General features: G+C 55.5%; 2 protein-coding genes across 7 annotated transcripts; one reads left to right on the forward strand and one right to left on the reverse strand.

Annotated features, from left to right (window-relative positions):
* SPACA6 (sperm acrosome associated 6) lies at positions 1-14,638 on the forward strand (the record flags this gene model as incomplete). Of its 4 annotated transcripts, XM_079119129.1 has the most annotated exons (10): positions 1-342; positions 4,052-4,142; positions 4,412-4,489; positions 9,802-9,870; positions 10,625-10,648; positions 10,977-11,054; positions 11,184-11,293; positions 11,459-11,615; positions 11,687-11,897; positions 12,306-14,638. In XM_079119129.1, the coding sequence occupies 10 exons, from the start codon at positions 1-3 to the stop codon at positions 12,337-12,339; spliced, it is 1,194 nt and encodes a 397-aa protein (XP_078975255.1). In that variant the 3' UTR covers positions 12,340-14,638. The 4 variants fall into 4 exon arrangements, with proteins under 4 accessions (XP_078975255.1, XP_078975252.1, XP_078975254.1 ...); XM_079119126.1 differs by lacking the exon at positions 11,459-11,615 and having other exon boundaries at positions 10,625-11,054; XM_079119128.1 differs by lacking the exon at positions 12,306-14,638 and having other exon boundaries at positions 10,625-11,054; positions 11,687-11,821.
* A 3,101-nt stretch (positions 14,639-17,739) lies between these two features.
* Positions 17,740-27,185, reverse strand: HAS1 (hyaluronan synthase 1). 3 transcript variants are annotated; one of them, XM_079117797.1, is made up of 5 exons: positions 26,985-27,185; positions 23,168-23,872; positions 21,283-21,508; positions 20,627-20,759; positions 17,740-18,717 (listed from the first exon to the last, which is right to left on the reverse strand). In XM_079117797.1, the coding sequence occupies exons 1-5, from the start codon at positions 26,991-26,993 to the stop codon at positions 18,042-18,044; spliced, it is 1,749 nt and encodes a 582-aa protein (XP_078973923.1). In that variant the 5' UTR covers positions 26,994-27,185; the 3' UTR covers positions 17,740-18,041. The 3 variants fall into 3 exon arrangements, with proteins under 3 accessions (XP_078973923.1, XP_078973922.1, XP_078973921.1); XM_079117796.1 differs by having other exon boundaries at positions 23,168-23,875; positions 26,985-27,040; XM_079117795.1 differs by lacking the exon at positions 26,985-27,185 and having other exon boundaries at positions 23,168-25,267.
* Positions 27,186-27,571: the final 386 nt, after the last annotated feature.

Consider the following 27,571-nt stretch of genomic DNA (forward strand, 5'->3'; position numbering starts at 1 on the left):
ATGGAATTTTTTCCCCTGGACCGGGGCCAGCTCCGGGGCAGGGGGGAAGCCAGGCCGGACTGGGCTGGGCAGCGGGGAGGGGCCGGGCGGGGGCCCCCCGGGGAGGGGGCTGGTCCGAGCCGCGCCGCCAGCGGGGTCCTGGGAGGGGAGCCCCGGACCGCAGAGCCGGGAGGCGCCGGCCGGAGGGAGCGGGGACTGAGAGGAGGATGGCGGCGGGAGGAAGGGGAGAGGCCGCGGGCGGCGGAGGCGGGAGAGGATGGAGAGGACTCGCGGTGGCCGGCCTCCCGCCGGGCCCGGGCTGGCGGAGGAGACCCCTTCCCCGACGCGGGAGCCGCGGGAGCCGTGAGTCTGCGGAACTGGAGGGGGATGGGGCTTGGGCCGGACTCCAGGGTCCCCAAGGGAGGAGGCTGCCGGGCCTGGATTTCAGGGTTCTCGGGGATGGGGGGGTGCTGGGAATCACTGAAGGAGGGGGCTAGGGACCTGGATTCTGGGGTCCAGAGGCTGCAAAAGCTCGAAACACCTCCTAGATTCAAGAGGGAGGAGAGAGGTGGGCTGGGATAGGTAGGATCGGCGGGCGGAAGGGACTGAGGGCGAGATGCCCGAGACCTCTGGGGAGGTGGAGGAAGATAGTCTGGCGTTGGAGGTGCCTCCGGCAGCGGAACGGTTAACGTCTGGCTGGAGGGAGGGGAGGGGGAGGGGGAGAGGGAGGGATGGGGCTGCGGGGCTTTGAGGGGTCAAGGGTGAGCCGTGCAAGTGGGAGGGGGCTGAGGAGGAGGGGGAGGTTGTCTGGGCTGCCAGACAGGCCCGGGTCAGCGCCGGGGGCAGGGGATGTCTGGCGGAGAAGAGGCCCAGCGTCCAGGCTCCCTTGGGGACCCGGGATTCCAGGCCTCAGCCCCCTCCTCCCTCAGACCTGGGAGTCCACCACCCTGCCCCTTACCCGAATTCCAGAATCCGAATCCCCAGCCAACGTTTCCGCAGGACCCAGGAGTCCGGCCCCCCCACCCCCACCTTCTTCGTTCAGACCTTCGTTCAGTCCGCACTATAACCCCCACCCACTTTGGAAACCCGAGTTCAGAACCCCGGTTCCTCCTCCTTAGGAGCGGACCCTGAACCCCTCCTCCTCTAGAACCCAAGACTCCAGGTCCCCAGCTTCTTTCTATCTTGCAGCCTGGACTGGGGCGGGGGTGTGGGGGGTCCTGCCCCGGAACCCAGGAGTCCCCACCTCCTCTTTCGCCCCAGCTGGAGTCCAGCCCTCCAGGGGTTAAGGGGGCGGGGCCATCTGGTTGCTATGGTGCCAGACTGTTTGGGTCTGCTCTCTGACCCTTTGGGGGCTCCCCAGGGTCCGCAAAGAGGGGGAGGGGGACCCAGGCCTGGGGGAAGTACAGTGCCGACCCTTTCCCAAAGCAGACCTATGGGCCCAGGGAGCTCCTCTAAGGCCTTGTCCAGTGACCTTGAACGAGTCCTGACCCGTCTCTCCCGGCCTCAGTTTCCCCAAGGAGAAACTGGTTGGGGAGTGGGGGAGATGCTCAGGTCCCAGGAATCTTTAAGATTCTCGCTTCCCGGCTCCCTCACCCCCCTCCTCAGGCCCCAGGCAGCCCCGGGGCATGCTGGGAACCCAGGCCCGGGCTCCGGGCCAGGTTGGTGGGGGGGAGCCTCCTCCCTTCCCCTTCCTCCCCACCTTGGCCTGACTCTCGCCCCCGCCGGAGGGTCTGGGAGGCAGGGAAGGAGGGAAGGGGGAAGAGAGCCGGGACCGCAGGCCCGTCTCCGGCCCCCGCCTCCCCCTTCCCTTCTCCGCCCCCTTCCCGCCTCTCCTCCCCCTCCTCAGCAGGTCGCTACCCCAGCCCGGGGCCCCTTCTCGAACCACCCCCACCCCACCCCCAGCTCCAGACCTGGCTCCGAGCTGCGAGGGGGAGGGAGAGAGGGAAGGAGAAAGAGAGGGGAGACAGAAAGAGAGAAGATGGGGGAGGGGAGGGAGGGAGACCCGGGAGGGAGGGAAGGAGAGAGAGAGACAGACGGAGGAGAGGGAGGTGGGAGAGGGGAGCAGGCGGGAGGAGGCCGGCCGAAAAGAGGGGAGGAAAGGGTGAGAGAGGAGAGGGAAACTGAAATCGTGGGAGAAGGGCGGAGAGGGTCAGGGAGAAGGAGAGACAAAGCCAGGAAGGGAGGGAGGATGAAGGACAGGAGAAGGGGTAGAAAAGGAATGAGAAAGAGGGAGAGAGGGAGGGACAAGGCAGGGGCGCGAGTGGCAGGACAGGGAGCTCTGCGGAGGAGGGAGACTCAGACAGGGAGCCAGGTAAGGTAGGAGCTGAGAAGGTGGGATGGAAAGGGCAGGGGAGACGGGGTAGAGGGACAGGAGCTGAGGGGAGTGAGCCAGGAGGCCCAGAGCTGGGCAGGCAGACTCCAGGTAGAGGCTCTGATGCTGGGAGGGTGGGTGCCGCCTGCCAGGGCCCCCCCCCCACCTGCAGCAGGCAGACCTGCAAGGGCTCTTCCTCTCCCCAGGCTCAGCCTCCTCCCTGCTCACCTGCAAAATGGGGGTAGAGGTAGCACCTCCTTCCCTGGGCTGGGAGGCGGCAGAGAAGACGGGTTGGGGCTGTGCAGTGTCAGGGATCGGGGATCATGGCTGTCATCACTGTGAATGCCAAGAGGTCACCAGAAGGGACGAAGTGCCCAGGTTGAAGGTTTTATATCTCCAGCCCCCGTGTCTAGGCAACCTGACTGGGAGAGAGGGAGCAGAGGTGGCCGACAGGCTGAATTCCCAGACTGGTGGGGTTCCCACTGGCACCTAGGAAGTCAGGTCTCCTCTCAGTTTGTACCTCCCCTGGATAGACCCTGGGTCTGAGGGAGGAGGCCTGGGGCCTGAACCCCTGGGTCTGAGGGAGGAGGCCTGGGGCCTGAACCCCTGGGTCTGAGGGAGGAGGCTGGGCCTGGACCCCTGGGTCTGAGGGAGGAGGGCTGGGCCTGGGCTCCTGCGTCTGAGGGAGGACATGGCTGGGGCCCTAGACTCCTAGGTACCTTGGGGAGGAGGGGGCCGGGGGCCCGGACTCCTGGGTCCTGGCACCCACCCGTAGAACCGACCTTGCGGGGCCTTCGCCACACACAAGCTCGTGTCTGTGGGTCTGTGTCGGGGGCTCACCATCACGGCTGGGACCTCCCCGGCCCTCCCCACCCTCCCTGTCCCTCCTGGCCCACATCTGTCCATCTGCCCGGTCTGTCCACTGGCGCCCCCCGGGCTGAGGTAGGAGGTTGTATAGTTGAGGAGGACACCCACGGAGATCACTATACGGCCTCCTAGCTTTCCCCAGGCTGCGCCCTGCACGGGACGGGGCGGCAGGGACCCCGGCCTGTATGCTGCCCTGGGGACCTTGGAAGGAGCTGGGCCGCCTGCTCTGTCCATGTCGCTGCCCCTGCCTTCACCCTTCCCTCAGAGTCTCTCTCCCCTCAGGAGGCCTTCTTGGCTGCCTCTCTGACTTGCACTCACCGCCTGGTCCCTGGAGGTGTCCGCAGCTCTCTCTGCAGGTTGTCTCTGGCTCTCAGATACTCATGATCTCTGCCTGCCTCTGCTCTTTCGGTCTTTTCCTGTCTTCTGACACTCAGCATCCCTATATCTATCTCCATCTTTCCCCCTCCCCCACCCTAGGGCCTACTGGGGGCCACCACACTCTGTATTGCCGGCCTCTGGGTCCCTGAGACCCTTTAACCTGTGAGGACGTCCAGGGTCACAGGTGAGGTTCTTGGGAGCCTGGCGTCTGGCCCAGCTACAAACCTAGGGACTGCAGGCTGACCCCTGACACCCTTCCTTGCATCCTGACATTTGACCACCAACTGAAACCCAACCTCTGGCCCCAGGCCGCCACCCCTCCCCCACTGCAGTGACCTCACAAAGGTCACCAGCTTCTCCCCAGGCCTTGAGACCTCCTTGATGGCTCTGATGGCCCTGCTGTCCCTGGTGAGCACTGTCCCGTCTGCCCTGCTGGCTCTGCTGGTGTCCAGGGCATCCACCTGGGCCTGCCTCCTCTGCTTCACAACCTATGCTGAGCGCTTCCGCCTCTGCCAGATGTGGGCCAGGGCACAGGGCCCCCGGAGGGTCCAGCAGTGCCAGGACGCCTTCACTGCTGCCTTCGAGGGGCTCTCCAACATGGAGATCAGTAAGGACACTGTCCTGCCTGGACTGGGGCCCTGAGCAAGGGCTAGTGAGGCCTGGAGAAACTCGGAGAGGGAGAGACAGAGACACGAAGAGGGAAAAATGCCTGCTGAAGATGGCGGGGGCCCGGCTGGGGCAGGAGAAGGGAGAGAAGTCAGAGCCAGGAGGAAGCAGACTGGGGTAGAGGCAGAAATAGGGACGGGGGCCAGGGATGGGCAGAGGCAGAAGGTTCACACCGGTGCCTGGCCTTGCCCGGTCCGTCCTCACCCTCAGACTACGAGGAGAGAAGCCGCCTGCAAGACGCCTTCACCCAGATGGTCCTCTCCCTCCAGGAGGCGGCGGTGGCCCAGGGTGAGTGTCTTGTGAGGGCAGGAGGGACCCCTGGAGTCGGGCAGGGGTCTGGGAGGGGCGAGGCCGTGAACCCTAGTGACGTAGGTTATTCTTTGGGCAAAGGGAAAAGTGCAAACGCAGCCCAGGCCACAGGCAGTGTCCCCCTGGCCTGGCCTCTGCTTACCAGTGGCCGGTGGGCCAGTCTCCTGCCTCCCAGGGTAGCCCTGGAGACAGGACACACAGACAAGTAGTCCTTACAGCTCGTCCAGCATGTCCACAATGGTGGCGGGTGAGGCTGACCATGGGCAGGAAAACAGGTGGGGCAGCGGCGCAGGTCACTGGGGTGATGGTCGTGCAGAACCAGCACACCGGCCAGCCTTGGGGTGCACGCAGTGTGTGTGCTGCTCCTGAGCAGTGAGCAGTGCCCCCGGCAGAGGGACGTGGGGCTGAGCAGACAGGGTTTAGCAGCAGCCACACCAGGTCGCCCGCCCACACGGCCACGTTGCCCAAAGGTGCCAGAGTGGTACTGGGTGGGGTCGCGATGCTGGGAGGCCACAGCGCCCTGTTTTCAGGATCGACTGCCTCCTCTGAGGCCCGTGAACCCAGGACTGGGCTCTAACTCTAAAGTGGTGCCTTTTGTTCCCACCAAGCTTTACATCAAGGAAGCCCAAAGAGAGGTTCCCATCCAGGCAGAGGCATGGGGGGCCAGCATGGAGAGGCTCTGCTGTGGATCCCCCACCCCAAAGGGAGGCTGAGGAGCCATAGGAGGGGGAGCGGGATTCCCGAGAACGCCCTTTCTCTCCACGGGGGTTTGTGAAGGCCGGGCGTGAGGGCAGCTCTGGGTGTGGAAGGCCTCCCTAGGGCCATGTGTGGGGCAGAGCTGGAGGGGAGAGAGGGGAGGCTGGGGTGAGGGTCTGGGCCAGAGGGGCGGAGGCCCGAGCAGAAGGAGGGCTCAGAGTGGGGCCCGAGGGACGGGCCTGGGCCCGAAGGGCTGTTTGGGCAGGGGAAGGACAGTGCCTGGGGTTCAGCTCTGTGCCTGGTGGGCTGCGGGTGATTCCTGAGATGAGGGGCATGAGAATATGAGCTGGAGTGGACGCAGAGATGGGCTGAGCCAGGAAGGACATGATGACCAGGGTGCAGGGGACATCCAGGAGGCAGCAAGATACCCAGATGCCAGGTTCAGCAGAAGAGTCAGGAGACAAAGACTCTGCCCTGGGGGAGCTGAGCCATGGAGGGCCAGGCAGGGGTGAGCAGGGTGGACTGTGGTGTACCCAGGCCCTCTGGGGCCCTGCGGAGGAGGGACCAGAGGGAGAGGCCAGCTGTGGGGAGAAGCGGGTGCGGTACGTCATCTGATGATTATCAACTGTGCCAGGAACGCCACTGGAGACACAGCTGGGCCCCAAACTGCACACCACCTGCCCTCAAGTTGCTTACTACTGAGGGTCAGGGCACAGACAGTCAATAAAATAATGTCAGTTGGTGATCTGTGCTGTGGAGGAAATCAGAGAAGGGATGCAGTGATTGTGTAAGATAGGTTGGTCAGAGTGGGTGCAGATGAGAGGACCCAGTTGTTCAAAGACGGGAACAAGGAGAATAGTCTCAGGAGGAGAAAAGTGCAGTGCAAAGGCCCTGGGGCCAGTGGGGCTAGAGTGCAGATGAATGCAGAGAGGTGGCAAGAAACTTGGTGGTATCAGTCCATGCAGACCAGTGGTCCTCCAGCCCTAGTATACATCAGAATCTCTTGGGAGTCGTTACAGTGCAGATTGCTTGGCCTTCCCTCTGTTTCTGACCAACTGGTCTGAGGTAGGACCCCCAAATAGACATTTTTGTCAAGTCCGCAGGTGGTGCTGATGCTGGCTTGGACACTGTAGGCCCCTGGAACAACCCTCTCTTCTGCTTTTGAGATGGGGGAGTGGCTGGAGGTGCTACTCAGGGACACAGGAGTCCCTCTGGCAGGCATGTGGACACCAGTGAGATATTGCCGCTGGTGACCTGCCAGTGACAGTGGTCCAGCGGCAGAGAAGAGGACTGAGCCTCGTGGGGTGGGCAGGAGGAAGGACAGGGAGGGTCTGACCCTGTGCCAGGCTGCCCAGTGCGTGTGTGGAGGGGTGTCTGCCAGACGTTTATGCTAATTACCGTCCCAAAGTGTCTCCTTATACCGGCTCCAGGAGGTGCAGCGTTATAGCCCCTTCCGGATGGGGAAGTTGGGGCTCAGCTGGCCAGGAAGGACAAACCTAGGTGTTTGGAGACGGACAGGACCAGATGCATGCGGTTGAGGGGGCTGGAAAGATGCGTGGATGCCTGGGCAGTCATCCCAGGGAGGACGGGAGAGATGGATGGGCCCACCCAGTGGTCATGGGACAACGACCTGTGTGTATAAACCATGGAGTGGATAGTGTGGCAGGGTTGGCATCCCTAACCTCCCAAATCTGAAGCCCGACATGCTCCAAAACCTGAGACTTTTTGAGCACCAACTTGACTGCACGTGTGACCTCATGTGACAGGTGGCAGTCAGAACGCAGGTGCACTCAACACGTCGTATTGCCTAACCTGGGACCACTTCCCGAACTTCTTCAGGCCTCGGTTTCCCCATCTCAGATTTGGAGATGGTAAAAATAATAGCCTGCCTCCCGTCACTCTCACTAGGAATCCCCGAAGCACAGCCTCCGAGAGCTCATAGACAACATCCTCTGCAGGCGGTGCCGTGGGAGCATCGAGGTGTCCTGTGGCATTTAATCAGCCCCCTCCCTGCCCTGTAAGGCAGACACTGTCCCCATTTTATGAAGGAGGAGACTTGGGGTCAGGAAGTGAAGTCGCCTGACCAAGGCCGCACGGCGAGTCCGCCAGGAGTGAGGTGGGTGCGCTCACAGACGTGCCAGGGCGCAAACCCAGATGCGCACCAGAGACGGGGGCGCCTCACGCTCTGCCATTCATAACAACCCCTGCACCCTCTCCTGGCCTGCTTGATGCAGCCTGTCCTGTCCTGTGTGAAACACGGCTCAATCCCCCCAGTGCGCCACCCCACCTGCCTCCACGGCTCCTGGGGGGTCCCCCTCTCACTCACCCTGTGAGTCACTTGGTTTGTCCCGTGGATGGCTCACGATGACTCCTCCAGTGTCCTGGTCTCTCGCGAGCACCCCGCGCTGACCACATCCTCTTGGTCATCCTGCCGCCTCAGACCACACTCTTGCTCTGTGGCCATGGAGAGACCTCTAAGTCCTCGACTCCTCCTTTGGAAGCCACTTCTTGGTTTCAGTGGCCCCTCTCCGAGGGCATCGTTGCTTCAGCCACGCTCTTGCCAAAATCCTTGGTTCCCTCCCTTCATTGAGTCACAGAGGAACCTTTCCGCCCTCCCCACAATGGCTCAAGCAAACTGGAAGTTTATTTTTCCCACATAAAATCAGTCTAGATGAAGCACTTAGGGTGAGATACAGTTTCTTGGGGACCTCAGTTCCTTCCAGCTTTCTATTCTGCCATTGCCCTGTTCTCATGGCCCTGTGTGGCTGCTAGAGCTCTAGTCATCAAAACCGAGTTTCAGGTAGCAGAATGGAGGAAGAGGAGGGAACCGGCAGGGTGACATTACCTCCCTTTTAAGGCTGTGACTCACATATGACACTGCCACTTCTATCTCAATGGCCACAACCCGGTCACATGACCACAGTCTTCTAGCCAGGTGGGAAGGGAGTGCTTTCCCAGGTAAAACACAGCATTCTGCTATTAAAGAGAAATTTTAGGTATTTGGAAGCGACCACCAATGCTTATGCTCTAGATTTCCAGGGCTGCTGAATTGAAGCACCACAGACACACGAGCTGGCTTAAACAACAGAAATTTATTTTTTCACAGTTTTGGAGGCTAGAAGTTCAAGATCAAGGTGTTCAGTGTGGACATGGTTTGGCTGTCTTCTCCTTGAGTCTCTGGTCTTCCCTCCTGAGGTCTCTGCATCCCCATTCCCTCCTCCTACAAGGACCCCACTCATTCTGGACTCGGACCCACCCTAATGGCCTCACTTGACCTCTTTGAACTCCCCAAACACAGCCCCACCTGAGGCTCTGGGGACTCGGACCTCAGCAAGTGAATCTGGAGAGGGGAGGCACACTCTGTCCTATGACATCCTGCCACATTTCTGATTTCCAAAACCACCACCACCACCAGGAGATCAGTCCAGCCACCCAGGTACCCTGCAGAGCCCCAGTGGAAAAAGCCACAAGCCCCGCAGCCTGGCAGCCAGGGCAGTGGTCAAAACCTGAACACCAGGAATAGAGGAAATGAAGTCAAAAGAGGAGGAGTGGACACCAACAGGGCCGGGTGTGGAGACGCGGCAGGGACGGGCCTCCCTGCGGGAGGAGCTGCTGAGCTCCAGATACTGCTGCCTCATGGAAATGGGGCCTCTGCGTTGCAGCCTTTCCAAAAATTTTTAAAGCAACGCCAAATATTTTATGTGACTTTTCCAAATTTTATATCTTGGCAACGAGTTCATTTTTTAAAAAACACTTTCCAGGCCAAATATAACACATCGGAGGGATGGATCTGGGCCATAGGCCACTGCTTGTGGTCTCCAGTTCCAGCTGGATTCTGGAGTTCCTTGTACACATATTTATTGAGCTCTTTCTAAGACTCAGGGCCCCTCATCCCTTGGGTTCTGAGGACACAGCACTAAACAAGGGCATATTTACTTAAGAGACATATTTAAATTTAAGATCAGCATATATATGTGTATGCATATATGTGTGTGTATATATATGTAATTGCAAACTGGTGAGAGCAATGCATGAAATGGGGTGCTGTGAGATAAAAACAGGGAACCCAAGTGTACTATAGACTTGTGATAATGGAAAAAACCTTATAGAAATGACACTTGAGGTGTAAGAAATGGAAAATGATAGTAGGAAAGATGTGCTGGAATCAGAAGCCAGCTTGTGCAAAGGCCCTGAGGTGTTAGAAATGTGGCTCTTTTCCTGTGAAGGGAAAGAGGAGGAAGGAACTTGGCCATACCACCTAGGACCTAGTAGACCTGGGTACGGAATTTGTCATTATCCTACCTTTTCTCCCAACAAGGTAAATGCAAATACTTCAGGGGAGGCTTTCTTTCTCAGAGAGAGAGAGAGAGAGAGAGAGAGAGAGAGAGAGAGAGAGAGAGAGAGAGAGAGAGAGAGAGAAGCAGGGAGTCGAGAGACTTGCCAGGCTTCACAATAGACAGATGAAGGAGGCAGGAAGACAGAAGATGTGATAGTAACAGAGATGAGTGCAAAAAGGTCACAGCATGACAGCGAGTCCTGTTGAGTGGGTCAGCCAAAGAAAAGGCAGTTTCTAGGAAGGCCCCTCTACCCTCCAGGGTCCTTTGAGGACGCCTTCCCTGCTGCTGCGGAAGAAATGAGGAAGGTTATTTCACAGCTTAAAGAAGGTAAAACATTCCAACCCTCCTCCCCTTTCCCGGATACGCGCAATTAGAAATCCCCACTCCCGAGAGCCCCAACCACGCAGTTCAGTCTCCTGGCGGCCTCTCTGAGCTGAGCCCATGGTAGGCAGCTGTCCATCCTGCCTGGACCACTCCGCATCTGGCCCCACCCCTTCGACAGCAGGGGTCCTGTCCAGCTTCATCCCTCTTAGCACAGTCCTGACCCAGACTTGCATAGGCCTCCATCTGGATCTCAGTATCTGCCCCCCCCCCCCACCCCCACACACACACTCTGAAAGATGCTCTCCCCAGTTGGACCTCCTTAGTGGACTACTTCTAGGCTGGCCTTACCCCTTTAACTGGGCCTCCTAATAATTAGGTCTTGGCTTCTTCAAGGATCGCCAAGGATCCAGTCCTGCCCATTCTGTGAAATACAAAAGTGATGTCCCCTCACTCTTCCAGGCACAGGTGTAGACCCCCCCTATCCCGAACAGGCCTGACCTCTTCGCGGGGCTCCGAGGACCTGGCCCCGCCCTTAGGTGGAGCTTTCTAACCTCGTCTCGCTCAGAGGACTGAGCTCTGCGGACCCGGATCCGCCCCTGGGTGGAGCATTGCAGACCTAGCCTAGAGCCTTGCAGACAGGCCTGGCTCCGCCCCTCGGGGGAAGGTGCCAGGCCTGGTAACATCTTTTAGGGGAGCTTTAGATTGGGGCCCTCCCGGGATTTCTCTTGGGTAGTAATTCTTCCCCCTCTCTCCACAGTTCATCCCTGCGTCCCTCCCTGCGGTAAGGTCTTAATTACAAATAGGATCGCGGGGCAAAGGGGCGGTCGGGGCGAAATCTGGGATTTAAGGTGGCAGGAAATGGGTGGGCTTCAGATCCTAAGGAAGCCAATAAGAACCCTGGAGAAAAGTCTAAAAAGCTTGTGGAAGACGGGTCCTAGGGCCCCAAGTAAACCGATAGGAGGTTTAGAGGGCGGCCAGGAGTGCGAGACGATGGACAATGACGCTGGAAAGGCGGGTCAAGCTTCCACCTGGCCCTTGGGACCTAACAGACCCATAGCTGACCAAAGGAACAGCAGATGGAACCCAGATCCCGCGTCCTCGCCCCACAGGGGTCCAGGAGGTCGCCCGGCGTTTCCTTTGCCACAAGTGCCTCTCCACCCTCTGCGACCTCCCGCTGGACTGTCCAGGTGAGGACCGTCCAGGTGAGGAGCGGGGCCTTAAGGACCAGAACCACTAGCCGGAGAAAAAGGACTGGCGCGAGATAGGGGCGGGAACCCGCGGAGGCGGCCCGCGGGAGCGTCCCCCTTGGTCCTCAGTCCAGGACGTGACGGTGAATCGGGGGGACCAGGCTATGTTCACTTGTGTCGTGGACTTCCAGCTGCCACCGGAGGAGATCACCTATTCCTGGAAGTTCGCTGCGGGAGGTGTGAGTCAGGGCGGGACCCCCTTTAGGGTTTAGGGAGCGTCTGGCGGGTGGCACGCCTGGGGATGTGCGGCGGCGCGCGGCGGGGCGCGGCGGGGCCCGGGCGGGGGCTGCGGCGGCGCTGGGGCTGCGCGAGTGAGGCCCGGCTCAGGGGCGCCGGCCCCGCAGATGCGCACTCGGGACGTGTCCTACTTCCAAGACGTGCCCCAGGCCCGCGGGTACCTGGCGCGGATCCGGCCGGTGCAGCCCAAGCACAGCGGCACCTTCTCCTGCGTGATCAAGCACGACCAGCGCCCCCTGGCGCGGCTCTACTTCTTCCTTAACGGTGCGGGGGGCGCGGGGGCGCGGGGGCGGGGCGGGGGCGGGGCTCTGTCCGGTGACGCGTGCGCCCCGCAGTGACGGGCCCGCCCCCGCGCGGCGAGACGGAGCTCCAAGTCGCGTTCCGGGAAGTGGTGCGCTGGGCGCCGCGGGACGCGGAAATGATCGAGCCCTGGAGGCCCACCCTGGGCGAGCTGCTGACCAGGCCCGAGGCTCTGACGCCGGTCAACCTCTGCCTGCTCGCCGCCGTCGCGGCCCTGGCAGCGGCGATGATGACCATGCTGGCATGGTGAGTCCCAGCGTCCAGCTGCCCCTCCCCCAGACCCAGACCTAGGACTCAAGACTCCAGCCCTCCTCCCTCAGACTCAAGGAGGTCCAGGTCCTAGCTACTGGCGACCCCCGCCCCAACCCTCTCCGGCCAGAAGCCCAGGTCCCAGACCTTTCTTCAGACCCTGAACTCTAGACCCCAGTGCCATCTCCTTAAGACTCAGGGGTCCAGACCCCAGTCCTCCTCCCCCAAACCTTGGAGTCCAGTTCCCAGTTCCTTTCTTCAGACCCAGGGGTCCAGACCCCAGCCTCCTCCTCACACCTGGGAGTCAGACCCTGTTCACCTTTGAGATCCAGAAATCAAGGCTTCAGGACCACTGTTTCTCTTATCATTCCCTCCTCCAATACACCTATCTCCTTGTGCCCCCAGGATGTTCTTTCGATGGTACTTCAGTGGCAACTAACAAAGCTATCTCTTCCTTATCCTATTTCCATTCCTAAAATAAAGAATATATTTCAGATTCTGGATTCTGTTATCTTTGGGTGGGCACAATTAACTCAGAAGTAGGAGCAGCATACCCCCAGCATGCTCAGGTGTCTGGCCTCGGTGGTGGCTGTCGAAGGCACAGCTGTCACAGTGCAAGGCCCTGTGCCGAGGCAAGCTTTTGGTGCCAGCCTCAGCCCCTCCCAATGTCTGTCAGTCTCCCTGACATCTCCCTGCAGAAGACCTAAATGTCTCCCTGAAAGCCTTTGTCTCCCCACATCCTTCTAGCAGCTCAATACCCACAAGCCTCAGTGGGGTTTTATTCTGCTTCCACTTTGAACTCATTTCCAAGCCTTGGCCTTTTTAACTTCACCCTCACGAGCTGCTCTTTGGTGAGTCTGGATCATCTCTGGATCACCATAGCAGCCTCTGCACAGGCCTCCCTGCCTCTGCTTGACCTCATTCCACTTGGAAATTAGAATAATATTTTACCGTGTTTCAAATTGGGTCACTTCTCTGCTCCAAATCCTTCAGTGGCTCCCTGTTGCCATTGGACAAACTGCAGTTCCTTGCCAAAGCCTCCAAGGCATCACAGGTTCTTGCCCTTGCTGACCTTGCTGGCCTTGTCCCCCACTGAAGATCCAGGGGGAGGCACCACTCCTCTTCCCTGCAGTTCCTCTGCCCCTTTCTCCTTCCTCTTTGTACTTCTGCACCTTCTCTAAAGTACTCCCTGCCCAGCTGACCCTTCGACATGCCCTCGTGCACAGGGCTCATCTGAGTGGGCTGCTAATGCTGCTCTTCATTTGGATTTGTCTTCCCTGCCTGGGAAGGACGCTGCTGGGCTTGTACTCATTCCTGTTCGATGATGTATGCCCCTTCATCGACTCCTTCAGTGCACACATTGACCACTTGCTGTTGCCAAGTATTTTCAAGGCATTCTAAAACCGGCAATGAAGAAATCAGAAGAGAAAAAAATCTGTGCTCTCACTGAACTTAGATTCTAGTAAATCTAAATTTACTAGAAAAAGAAAATTATTTCTTGGAACACTTCTGACACCAAATACGAGGTTTTCCCTCTTTTACCAGCTAATTCCCCAACTCTCTGGACACCAGTTGAGTACTGTATAGTGTGATTCAGTTCTGAAACCAGCTACCTAGAGTTAGTGTCAAGCTCTGCAGGTTTTAAGGGATCAAGCCCAGGAGACTACCCTCACTCAGACACCAATTGCTTCTGTCCAACTTGGCTGCAAAGTTGGGGGATCCTAAAACCTTCCCTCCACCCCCAATTTGGTACTTTGCTAGGGTAGCTTATGTAATTCAGGGAAACATTTGCTTATGTTTACCAGATCATTATAAAGGATATTATAAAGGGAGCATTCATAGCCAGAAGGGGGACATAGGGTGAGGGCTGATTGGGTCCCTGTGGAGTTGGGGTGCACCATCCTCCTGACGTGGGTGTGTTTGCCAACCCCAAAGCTCTGTGAACCTCCTCTGTTAGGGGTTTTCTGGAGGCTTTCTGATGTTGGCATGGTCAGGTATCAGTTATCCCTCAGCCCCTCTCCCCTCCTCAAGGATGGCAGGTGGGGGCTGAAAGATCCAAGTGCCTTGTCGCAGTTGGTTTAGTCTTGCTGGCGACAAGCCCTATCCAGGAACCCACCAAGACAGGAGAACAAAAGATGCTCACCAGGAAAGTCCAAGGGATTTAGCACTGTATGTCAGGAACTGAGGGTAGCACCTCATATATATTTCTTACTATGTCACAGACAGATAAGAAGCAAGAAATGAAGCAGAATAAAATATACACCAAGTCATGACTGTACAGGAGGGAGAAGGCGAGGTGTGGGGTGGGGGTGGCTGTGGACCTTTGGAGAAGGCCTGTCTGAGAAGGTGGTGTTTGAGTGAGACCTGAAGGGGATGAGGGTAGTGTGAGCCACCCCATATTTGTTTTAAGGGTGGTCAAGGCAAGAACAGCGGGGGCAGGAGCCCTGAGGGAGGTGTGCCAGGAGTGCCAGCATATGTGGGCATAAGGAGGTGGGTGTGGCCAGAGCAGGGCTGCAGAAAGTGACCCACAAGGTCAGGGAAGCGGGCCAGGAAGGGGTCCAGGTGTGTCAGGCACTGGCACTGCAAGGTCTGTGGGTTTTCCTCTGAGAGTCTTGGCACTGTTTGAGCCAAGGGAGGTCAGGATTCAATGTGCAAGGGTTGGGGTCAGGGTTTGGCAAGGGTCACTGTCAGGCACTGCAGTAATCCAGGCAAAAATGACGCTCGGGGACAGGGGAAGGTGAGGAACAGCAGCTACAGTGTGTTCTGGAGGCAGAACCAGTGGGATTCACTGATGGATCAGAATGTTGGGTCAAGGTCGCTGTGCAGCACTGTCCAGCAGAACCATCTGCATTAATGCAAATGTTCTGGAACTGTACGGTCCCTATGCAGCACCAGCCACCTGTGGCCACGAGGTACTTGAAAGGTGCCCAGTGCAGCCAGGGGGCTGGCTTTATAACCTTAGGTAGCTTTAATTCGTTTCAACAGTCCCCACTCCAGGACAGCAGAAGTCATAGAGACTCGTGTCCAGGTATTCCTAACCATGGATCATGCTCCGTCTGCTTGGCTGGGGACTTGTTGGGCAGGAGGTGTCACGCATTTCCGTTCTTGCAAACCTGGCGAAGTGCACAGAACTCAGTAGGCACTTGGTAAATGTGCTTGTGACTGAATCCATGAATGAGTGAAAAGAGTGTTATTTGGTCCCACATTGTGGTGGCTTCCGTCGTGAACAGGACAACAGTACATTTTTGGCCTGGGCAGCTGGAATAATGCAGTTGTTTCCTGAAATGGGGGCGCTGTTGGAAGAGCAGGTTTTGTGGGTGTTGTGGGAGGAGACATTGGTGCTGGGTATGAGATGCCTCTTGGGTATCAAGGGGAAATGTCTTTGAGACAGTTGGACATACAAGCCAGGAATTTAGGGGCAAGGTCTCATCTGAAAATAAAAATTTGGGAGTCCCATCTCCAGGTACAGAGCTTGAAGGAGGTGCTCAGAACCATAACACTGGATGCACAGAGAAAGCAGGTGCGGTGGAGCAGAGGTGAGATGAGGCTTCCCCAGTGGAAAAGAGCTGTAGGACCAGGAACCCGGAATGAGAACAGGGAGGAGGGCAGCAGGGCACCTGTGCATCCTGAAAGCCACGTGAAGAAAGCGTTCAGGAGGGAGGGTGAGTGACTGTGTCACATGCTACGAAGTTGTTAAATAGGAGGCCTGAGGCTCACCCTTGGTTTTAGCAATGTGGACATCACAGCTGAACTGGACCAGAGCAGGCAGCAGGATGGGGAGGAGTCCCCGCATCAGCCTGGCTTGGGACTGAGTCAATGGCAGCATTGGTCATGAGGGAAATGCAAATCAAAACCACAGTGAGAGAGCACTTCAAACCTGCTAGGACAGCCTGTAATCAAAAGGTGAGGTAATAACCAACGCGGTGACGGCGCAGAGAAATTGGAACCCTGGTAACAGTGCTGGTGGGAATGTAAACTGGCACGCACCTGGCAGCTCAGAAAAAACAATTAATATAGAATTTCCATAGGACCCAGCAAATCCATCCTAAGTATATACCCCAGAAAACAAAAGCCGTGTGTCCCCCAAAAAACATGGACATGAATGTTCATAATAGTGTCATTCCTGGTAGCCCCAAAGTGGAAAGCTCCCAATGTCCATCAGCTGATGAACGGAGAGACAAGGCCTGAGATAGTCATACAATGGAAGATTATTTGGCAATGGATAGGAATGAATCAGAGATGCCTGCAACGACGTGGATAGACCTGGACAACATGCGGAATGGAAGAAAGCCACAGAGCTCATACTCCACGATTCCATTTATAAGAGATACTCACAATAGGAAAATCTATCCACAGGAAGCAGAGGAGCACCTGCCCAGGTCTTGGAGGGAGAGGGAGTTGAATAAGAAGCAATGCAGTGGGGGTGGGGCTCCTTTTAAGGGGTGATGGAAATGCTCTAACATTAGATTCTGGTTGCTATAGTTTGGATCTTAAATGTCCCCAAAGGCCCATGTGCTAAAGGCTTGGTTGTCAGCCTGTGGTGCTGTTGGGAAGCAGTGCAGCCTTTAGAAGGTGGACCAGGTGGAAGTAGGTAGGTCATAGGGGCATGCTCTTGAAGGGGACATGGAGACCCCAGCACTTTACTCTCTCTCTCTCTCTCTCTCTCTCTCTCTCTCTCTCTCTCTCCTCTCTCTCCTTCTTTCCTTGTTTTCTTTTCTTTTGTACTGGGTGTTGAACCCGGGGCACTTTACCACTGAGCTACATCCTGAGTCCTTTGCATTTTAATTTTGAGACCATTCTCACTAAGTTGCTGAAATTTGCACTCCTCCTGCCTCAGCCTCTGGAGTCGCTAGGATTATAGACGTGGCCTCTGTGCCTGGCCCTCCTGCCTTTCTTTGCTTCTTGATCTCATCGAGGTGAACAGACACCTCCCAGTATGATTCCAATGCCACATAGGCCAGAGGCAGCAGAACCAAGCAACCAACCATGGACTGAAACCATAAGCAAAACCAAACCTGTCCTTGCTTTAAGTCAGTCATCCGCAGGTACTTGTCACAGCGATAGAAAGCTGCACCAGTCTTTAAACTTACTAAAAACACTGGCTTGTACACTTGGAAAGGGTGAACTTTGTAGAGGGGAAAATGGAAAAAAATACAGTCAACTCCCTTGAGTTTTGAGGAACAGAAATGGAACAGCAGTTCAAGGGGATGTTGAAGTCTAGAGACAATCTTTAAAATGGGAGAATAAAAGCATGTTTTGATGCTAATGGGGAAGACCTCAACGAGAGGGAAGAACTGATGGGATCAGGTGGTCACCTGCTGGAATGAGATGTCTGAGGAGAGTGGGGGCTGGCCTGGGCTAGCCACACTGATGGTTTACCCTCAGCGGGTAGGTGGAGGCAGTGTGTGGGCAGAGAGCCAAGTGAGAGGTCAGATGTGGAGTGGGCATCCTGAAAGTTCTCCTCTTGGAATCTGTTCCTGAGGAGTGAGGCCGGGGAGGCAGCACTGGGAGTTCAGGAGAGCAGGGTGGCTTAGCCCTCAGTGTTCAGGAGTAAGGGGATGAGAGGGGTTGCAGCAGCCCCCGCCTGTAAGTGGTGCTCTGCGAGCATCCATGAATGATGCAAGCACCTTAAACCTCACAACAACGGGGATCCCAGGACCTACATCCCTGTTTTCCACACACAGGGATCCCAGGTTCCAGGAAGGAGAGGTGCCTGTCCAGGTTTGACAGTCGGCACCCTGCACTCAGCCCAGGGACCCCCCCAACTCTCCTCATGCACAGCCCCATGTTCTGAAAAAAAAAAAAAAAAAAAAAAAAAAGTGGGAGTGGACACTCAAAGGAAAATAAATAAAATTTTTTATTACATCCTAATCACAGTACAAATAGAGATTAAATAAGAGCAGGGAGAAAGTGGGGTCCTTTCCCCCAGTCCTAAAAACCCACACCCTGATCAATAAATACCCCTACCCAAGACCCAATATGGTCTCAGCCCCAATATAGTCCTGACTGTAGGGCCTTGCATGACCCCCTCTTTTCACAGAGGTGGTAAACCGAGGCCCAGAGAATCCTCCAGGGAGTTGGGGCCCGCAGGTCTCCCCGGGTCTCCCCTGAGGGCCCTGGCGCGGCAGCAGCGAGGTGGACTCACACCTGGACGCGGTAGCCCCCGCTCCGCCGCCGGCAGAGCCTCCGCACGCCCACCCAGTACAGCGTCAGCATCACCACCCAGTAGCCCAGGTAGGTGCCGGCGCCGGCCGCCAGGTGGTAGGCCTCGGCGACCCGGGAGGGGCTGCACCAATCGGCCCTGGCCTCCTGGGCCACGCTGCGCACCAGGCCCCCGAGCAGCAGCAGGGCCCAGAGGGCCAGCGGCAGCAGAGGGACGTAGTTGGCGGCCAGCTTCCGGCGACCCGAGGTGCCCCAGCCACTCTGGTTCATGGTGACGAGCGCCAGGAACTTGGCGGGCAGCAGGCCGCACATGTAGAGCGGCGCGTAGAGCGAGAGCAGCACCATGCGCAGGCAGCCGCGCAGCCAGGCCGCGAAGGCCGCCTTGGCCAGCGCCACGCCCTGCACGCACAGCAGCACCCAGAGCAGCGCCCACGGGCGCCCGGCGTAGAAGAGCCGCAGCACGGTGGCCGCCACGAAGAAGGGGAAGAGGCCGGACACCACCGCCTCGTAGGTCATCCATGCGTGGTGCCGGTGCCACCACAGCGCGTTGTACAGCCACTCGCGGAAGTACGACTTGGACCAGCGCGTCTGCTGGCTCAGCCAGCGCAGGAAAGAAGAGGGCGTCTCCGAGTAACAGCGGGACCGCGAGGTGTACCTGGGTCGTGCGACAAAGGGGGGCCTCAGCGCAGCTCCCTGGGGCCCGGGCAGGATTCCCGAGCCAGCAGGACCTCCGCTGGGCCAAGTTTCTTAACCTCTCTGGGCCTCAGCTTTCTCGAGTGTAAAATAGGGTCAAGAAGGGTTCCGTTCTAATAAGGACATTGTGCAGACAGTCTGAGGAGTACATGCCAAGCACTTAGGAGCAGTCGATAATACTTGCTCAATAAACGCTAGCTGCTTCTGTTTTTACTGTGACTAATACCATCACTATTGGCATTACTAATATCATTGCAGTTACACCATTACTAATACCATCACTAATATATTACTAATGCAATTGTGCTCACTGTTATTGGCAGACCCTACAGTGAGGAACAAGACGGGCGTGGTCGCTACCTAGGGTAGTCCACGGGTTAGACATTCTCAAGGGAAGCGTCAGGTCTCCTTCCTGTGACTCCCGCAGACATCATTAATAGTCCCTGCGTAGTTTCCCGCCAAGCTCGGATCGGCTAGATAGAATCCTGTCTGGAAATCCACTGGGTGGCTACCAGTGGTCAGTTCATTAGGCAGGTCAAACTGTCCTCTCAACAAGGGCCTTACTTGACGGTGTCAAGTCCCCCTCCCCTGTGTCACCTGGCATCGTCAACGGCAGGCATGTTTCTGCCCTTGAGGACGCTGTTAGGACATGCTGGCCTTCTGCTCATAACCCCAGGGCTCCCTCACCTTAGTCCACCACAGAACCCCCTAGGCTCTCCTCCTGCTCTCCCCGTGAGGCCCTCATCCTCACACTGGCTCACTGTTCCAGCCTCACCACTCAGCCTCAATCCCAATCTTCAATCCTCAGGCACCCCATTTCTTTTTCCCTTTTTTTTGTACTGGGGATTGAATGCAGGGCTGCTTTACCACTGAGCTACCTCCCCAGTCCTTTCCATGTCTTATTTTGAGACAGGGTCTTGCTAAATTGCTGTGATTATCTTCAAATATGCTATCCTCTCATCTCAGCCTCTGGAGTCTCTGGGATTACAGGTGTGTCGTAGGCCACTGCTTCCAGCTCAGGCTCTGCTCTTTGACACTTGATTCCCTTCCCTAGAAGGTCCCCTTCTCAGGCTTCACTTCCACAGTATATGTTGTCAACATGCTATACATTCTATGGATTTATCTCACTTATTGTCCGTCTCCTCAATCACTGGAAGCATGAATTTGTGTCCTTGCATCCACTACTGTGTCCCCAGAGCTTAAACCATTGTAGGTGCTTCGTGAACACTTGCCCCGTGCCTGCCTTCAGCAGTGTGCCAGCAGCTCCCTTGGTAGGCCGCGTCTCTCTGGGGCCTTCCCTGGGTCTGGCTTGAGGATAGCACTCCCCTGAACACCACTGGATCTAGCTTCGAAGTCCCTGCACGGCTTCTGAAGGCTTCACTTCTGAATGACACTCTGTCCAGGCGCTCTGCCCGTCTCCAACCCAACTCCTCCCACTGGCTCCCCGACCAGAGCACCCGATGGGCTCCCCCGCACCTGCCTGCCTCACCTCGCTCCACACTGGTGTGAAGGGTGTTGTCATGGTCTCCATGTTAGATCCTGCTCACTCCCTCTCACCTAACTTCTTCCAGATGGAATCCCTACCCACCCCTGCTTCACTTGGTAGAGTTTATTAGGTCACATGGCTCAATGCGAATGTCACTCATTATCCGTTAGGGTACCTTCCTCTCCCACTAATATCTCACTAGGTCAAGTGCACAGGCTCCATGCAATGCCCCTCTGCCCCGTGAGGAATCTTCCCCTCCCCTCCAGTGTCTCACCAGGTAGAGCCCACGTGAGTTTGGAGAGTTCTCCAAACACACACACACACACACACACACACACACACACTGTGATCCTTCACACCCCACCACCTGGTCCCCTCAGCTTACTTGGTAGCATAGCCCATGCTGAGCATGCGGTTGGTGAGATGCCGGTCATCCCCAAAAGTGCAGTGGGTGCCCAGGAACTTCTGGTTGTACCAGGCCTCCAGGAATTGTTGCAGGAGGTTGTTTCTGTACAGGCCTAGGAGGTGGCAAGGCATTCCAGGGCATCAGCCTTGGCCACTGCCAGTGCCATCCCCAACCCCATCTCCAGTCCAGCCCCCTCTGCCACCGTCTCTATTGGCATCTCAGCTCCTTCTCTCTCCAAGCACAGAGCCAGTCCCAGTCCGTCCACAATGCCATCACTATTCCAGGTGGCCTGTCACTAGACCACACCCACTTGACTGTCAACCCACCCAATCTCATCTCAAACGCCATAGCCACTGTCAGCCCCACCCCAAAACCCATCTCCGACCTCAAACCTGGTCCAGCCCTATCCCTAACACCAGCCCCGTGTCACCTCTCCCTAAATCCTTCTCCAGCCCCAGCCTCAATTTCCACCTACATCCTTTCACCAACCCCACACCAGAGCCAGCCCAGCTCACACTGCTGACTCCACTCTTACCCCATCCCCAATTCCCACCCCAACTTCAATCACTCCTCCACCCTCTCTGGCTCCCCTCCCCCTCCCCCACGCACAACCCTCACAGGCCCAGGAAGCTCACCAAGGGGACCACTGATGCAGGACACGCAGTGGAAGTAGCTCTGACAAGCACGCTCCACGTTGAAGGCTACCCAGTACCGCAGGCTGCTCAGGAAACTGACCCACGAGTCCAGAGGGTTGAGGATTCGCACATCCCCCCCAACAGCCCCTACCCGGGGGTCCTCATCCAGCACCCGCACCAGCTCCAGCAGTGCCAGGGGGTCCAGCCTGGTGTCTGAGTCACAGACCTGTGAAGCGGAAGAGGCCAGGATCAGACCAGACCTCTAATAGGGCTGGTGTCCGGAGGGAGAGTGCCAAGGGTGGGGGAGGGCAGCTGGGGCACTCTGCAAGCCAACTGAACGTAATGTTGAGTCTTCAAGGTCTAACCACATTTTAGACGTACTCCATGATGCCTTGTGTACGACCCTCCTTTGGTGTTTGGGAGAGACCTGTGACTTGCTTCTGATCAACAGGATCTGGCAAGAGGAATTGGATATAACTCCTATTACTTTATTATTCTATATGGGAAAGGTGGCTGGGTTTTGCAATGTAATTAAGAACCCAAATCCACTGACTGTAAGTTAATCAAAAGGAAGCCATTCTTGGTGGGCCTGATTCAATCAGACGAAGCCTTTACAAAAGGGCTATAAGTCAGAGATGCTCTCTTGCTGACCTTAAAGAAGCAAGATACCATGAGTTCCACAGCAGTAAAAAAAAAAAAAAAAAAAGATAAAATAAATTCTGCCAACAAACACATGAGCTTAAAAGAAGACCCCCCAAGCCTTAGATAAAACCCCACTCTAGCTGACACCTCAATTGCAGCCTGGTGGCGATACCCTGAACAGAGAACCCAGTTAGTCTGTGCTCAGATTTCTGACTCATAGACACTATGAGGTAATAAGTTATAGTAACAACTTAGAGATAATTGTTTTGAGTTGCCAAATTTATAATTTGTTATGCAGCATTGGAAATCTAACGTAATGCATTAATGAGAAAATCTCTACAAATTCATTTCTATATTGAGTTGATAGATGGATGAACCAAAGTATCTCCACACTAGAATGAAGGAAGACGGAAGAAGGGAGGGAACCAGCCTCTACATTTAATGGATAAACGAGTGAATAGATGAGCAAAGGCTTCCATATTGGGTGGACAGATGGATGCATGAATGAATGAGTGAAAGAATTTCTATACTGAAGGAAGGAATTAATATTATATTAAATGAATGGATAGATGACTGGATGAGTGAATGAATGAATGAAGAATCTCTGCTTGCAATGCGTGCCTGAAGAAAGAACTTTCTCCATTGAATGGAAAAAGGTGTGGATGATCTCCATATTGAATGGGTAGATAGATGCATGTTGGAAGAGTAAAGGAAAGAATTTCTGCCTTGACAGGATGAAAATATTATATTTAACAGATGGACAGATGAATGAACGTCTATATTAAATGAAAGACTAGATGCATGGATGAATGAATAAAGCAAAGATTTTCTGCCTGGAATAGGTATGTGGATGGAGAAATGAAGGAATGACTCCATCTGTATACTGAATGGGTAAACGAATGCATGACCTCTACATTGGTTAGATGAACGAATGGATGAATGAATTTCTGTATGAAATAAACGGAGAGATGAATGGATGAGTGAGTGAATGAATCAAAGAGTTTCTGCTTGGAACGGACACATGAATGAAGACAGGAAGAAAGAAATGTCTGTCTATATAGAACCAATAAATGAAGGCATGATCTCCGTACAATGAATAGACGCATGTATGTATGAGTGAAAGAAAATCTCTCCATTGAATGGATGAATGAATAAAGAAGAGGTTCGTCTGAATCTCTGTCTTGAATGAACGACCCCAGGGAAGTGGGGGCGTCAGGGTCAGGGGTGGGCACGGTCCACTCACCTGCACATAGTCCACCGAGTCGCCCAGCGCCTTGAAGGCCGTGTACATGACCTCGCGCTTGCCGCCCCAGCGCTGCGCCACGCACACGCACCTGCGCGTCCTCACCAGCGCCTCCACCGCCAGCTGCCCAGGATCTTCGGCCTCCACCTCCCGGTAGGCGCCGGTGCCCACCGCGCCCGCAGCCGCAGGTTCCCAGGGCTGGTGGTAGTTGCCGTCCCACACATAGGTGGCGGGGTCCTCGTCAGCGAAGACCTCCCGGAACATGTCGACCATGTAGAGGTCCTCGGCGCGGTTGCCATCCACCACCATGAGCACGCGCAGCCGCGCGCGCGGGTACAGCAGGGCGCGGGCGGATGTCAGACACTGGCGCAGGTACGCCGGGTCCTCCTGGTAAGCGGAGATGGTCAGCGCCACGCTGCGGGCGGTGGCTGCGTCCAAGGGTCCCCGTGCCGCCGCGCGCCGCGCTGCAGCCGCCACCCGCCGGTGCTCCAAGTACGCAAAGAGACTCTGCGCCACCAGGTGCGCGGAGAGGAAGGCCCCGTAGAGACCGAAGGCCAGGAGGCCATAGCGATCCGAGGCTAGCGGCACACCGGCGGCGTAGGCCCAGGTCATGAGGCCCAGGATGAGCAGGGCGAAGGCGATGGTCAGCACCCGCCGGGCCAGGCCTGAGCAGCGGCGCGCTGCCGCGGTGGGCTTGGGCACATCCTGCTGGGAGCCAAGAGGGAAAGGAGCAGACTGAGTCCTGAGGGCCTCCTTTGAGAAGACCCCCGAGTTATTCCCCGAACTGAAAGATAACATACCCTTTCTGTAAAGATCCCCCTAAGCACTACAGAGTTGCTTTCATTAATGAACAGCAATGTGACAACAGTCGTCTATGCTTAATGCCTGATTTTCTCCCTTCTATTACGAGTTATTTTTCGCAGTTTGACAACTAAATCCTTAAGGATTATATGCAATGGAGCATGGCAGGGTTTCTCCCTCTTTCCTTTTAATTTTTTGTTCTGTCTGTGTTTTACTTGTTTGGTTGAGACAGGTTCTAACTATGTAGCTCAGTCTGATCTCCAACTCGTGGGCTCAAGCGTTCCTACTGCCTCAGCCTCCCAAGTAGCTGAGATTACAGGCAAGTCACTGCCCCTGGGCCCTGTTTTCCTTAGTGGCACATAAAATTAAGATCCGTCTCACAACCACAGGGTTCTTAGAGTTGAAGTAGCAATAGTAATAACTGTACTACAGAGTAATACATAATGGCAGGTACCACACACTGCCCGCCTAAGCCTTTTATATGAGCCTACTTATTTTAATCCTCACACCAGCCCTGTGAGGTTTATACTATTATCAACCCCATTTTATGGAGGACAACTGAGTCACACAGAGGTGCTGCAACCTGCCCAGGTCACACCTGCAAAAAGTAGGCTCTGGGATTTGAACCCTGGGGATCCAGGCACAAAACCACAACCTCATCGACTGGATTTATCCCTCTGGAGAGCCCTGGGGGACAGCATTAGTGACCACCATACAGAGGGCAAAACTGAGGAGGACTAGGCAGGAGGAGAGGCTTGTGCAGGTGAGCAGCCCACAGGGGAAAAACTTCTGACTTCTCAGAGGCCTGGTGGGTTCTCTATTTCCACTCCAGCTCCCTGGCAGGACCAGATGCCAGTAAGTGTTGCTGGAAGGTGGGAGGTCTGTCTCCACTTTCTCCTCTGTAAATGCTCCTCTGGGTATTTAGTCCCTTCCACGTGCCAGGCACTACTCTACAACAACCCCATGGGGCAGGCATCGTGACTCTTCCATTACAGATGAGGGAACCGAGGTCCAGAGTGACGGATTCTGTACCCACAGATACTGAGGTGGTAAGTAGGTTATGCTCAAACTGAGGCGGTTGGCTCTAATGCCCCCTCTATGCCCAGCTACCTCTTAAGCTACCACATCCTACCTCCTTGGTGATTGTGAGTTAAATGAGTCATTACCATACTGATCTCTGAGGTCTGAAACTGGGGTCACTGGTCACCTGCAGCTGTGAGCACTTGAAATGCAGCTAGTCTGACTGAAGTACTAAATTTTTAATTTAAATTAATTTACAATTTAAGACCTATTAGTTATTAGAAAGCTTTAAATAGTTTTTGAAAAAGTAGGGTCCATGAAGTTCTTTTTTCAGTGGCAAAGTTTACAAAATCTAAATCCAGATCAAGTATTTACCATAAAAATGTAGCATCTGAGTAGAATGTTCTATGAAAGTGTAAGTCTGAGCAAAAGAAAGTAAAATACCTCATTAATATTTTTGTGTTGATTACATCCTGAGATGATCACATTTTTTATACATAGTGTAGGCTGGTATGCTAAGGTCTGCTACAGCCTACAAAGTAATAAGCAGCTTTTTACATCTTCAGATGGTGGAAAAAAGACAAGAGGAAAATAATATTTTGTGATAATGGAAATTATATGAAATTCAGACTTCAGTGTCCTTAAACTAAATTCTTTTGGCATACAGCTTCACCGCTCTATGAATTGCCTGTGGCTAATTTCACACTACAACATCAATGTTGAGTAGGTTCAATAGAGAACATCTGGCCCCTAAATCCTCAAACACTTACTATGTGACCTTTCATAAAAATTCACAGACCTCTGACTCATTGGGTTAATAAAATATATTACCAAAATTAATTTCATCTTGTTTTTACTTTTCCCAGAAGATTGTATATATGCACACACACACAGGTCACTCATTTGATGCTTTTATAAGATAGCACGAGGTAGAGTTTTTATGTGATTTCTTTTTTTTTTTTTTTTTTTTGAGACAGGATCTGGCTATGTTGCCCAGGCTGGTCTTGAACTCCTGGCTCACATGATCTTCCCACCTCAACCTTCTGTGTGGCTGGGACTACAGGCACACAGCATCTGGCTTGAGATAGAGGTTTAAATTGTTCCATAACAGTTATTTTTTGTTCTAGAATCCTCCTTCTATCGCTTCTCGGCCTTTTGGCTAAGATCAAGTGTAGAATCCTCCTTCTCTGACTTTTGCCTCAAAGCTGCCCTCCCCTGTGCTCCTGGGTCGCTTGCTTTGTGCTGGGGTCTGCAGCTTGTTGGTCTGGCAAGTCAGACGAACATAAATGAGCACCACCCGACACCTGCACTCAGCCATGGCGGTGATTCAGAGACTGAAAACACAGCTGGCTACCACACCACCCCAGACACCCTCTCTTAGGCAGAACCAGTGATCCTAGCCCACCAACCGCCACGCAGGTGAGCCCGATGGCACAGGGACACAAGGGGACGCATGCCCTGCGTCAGGAAGCAGCAACCTGAAGGAACACCCACTAGTGGGTCTGGGGTGAAGGGATGGGCCAGGAGGGCTTCAGAAGAAAGAGTCGTTAACAGTTGAGAAGGAACCAAGGTCAAGGGGAGAGATCAGTGATTTCATGTGGTTCCACTCAACATATGTGGAACACACGCAACCCAAATCCAAATTCAGGTTACAGGCAAACACAGTTCGCTCTTTTCCCTCAGTCCCTTTTCTTGCTCACCATCTTGCTCTGACCGCTTCTCCCTGTGCAGGGAGCACACGCGCACACGGACTTATAGCAAGAGAAGCAGGTAGGGACAGGGGCGCTTGGCACCTCACACACATGGGTGTGGAACGTCGGGAGAGGGAAACCGCCTGCTCAGCTGCAGGTGCTCACTGTCCCACGCATGGGGACTCACATGAAATCTCACACACACACACACACACACACATTTGTGCAGTCAGCCATGCGGTCCCGGCACACATGTTCACGCACACCGCAGTATTCCCCAGCCTAACTGCGGTCACCCCACGCACCTGTCTCATGGCGGTGGGTCCACTAGACTCCTCTTCGGCTTGTTCTCAGTCTCTCTGAGGCCGCAGAGGTGGAGGGGGGTCATTTGAAGACTAGCAGGGACGGGGGCGGGCTCGGGGCTGACGTCAGGCCCAGGCGGGCCAGGGGCTCTGAGGTCACAGCCGTCAGCCACGGGCTCCACCCGCTTCCCAGCAACCAGCCTCCCTTCCCAGCCCGCATCCCAGCCTCCTCACCCGCCGCGCGCTCTGCCAACCCCTCCTCCGTCCCCTTTTCTCTATCTCATCTCCCTTGCATGCGGGGACTTCCCCTCATCTCTGTCTTGCCCCCAGCCCTGCATCTCTTCCCATCTGGCTCTTTCTCCCGATCCCTCTGTTTCTCATCTCTCTCCCAGTGGGGCTCCCTTTTCTGCATTTCTCCTGAGCTCTTTCTTTCTGTCCCCTTCTCCCCAGTTCTCTTCCTGCCTCTTGTCTCTGTCCCCAGTCACCGCACACTCTGCCCCTTCCCACGGCCCTATCCCAGGTTGGTTCCCCAGGGACATGTCTCAGCAACTGGCAGAAGGAATGAAACGCACCCAGCGTGTCTGTGGGTG

This window comes from Sciurus vulgaris, assembly GCF_902686455.1.
Source record: "Sciurus vulgaris genome assembly, chromosome: 17".
Lineage (NCBI taxonomy): Eukaryota > Metazoa > Chordata > Mammalia > Rodentia > Sciuridae > Sciurus > Sciurus vulgaris.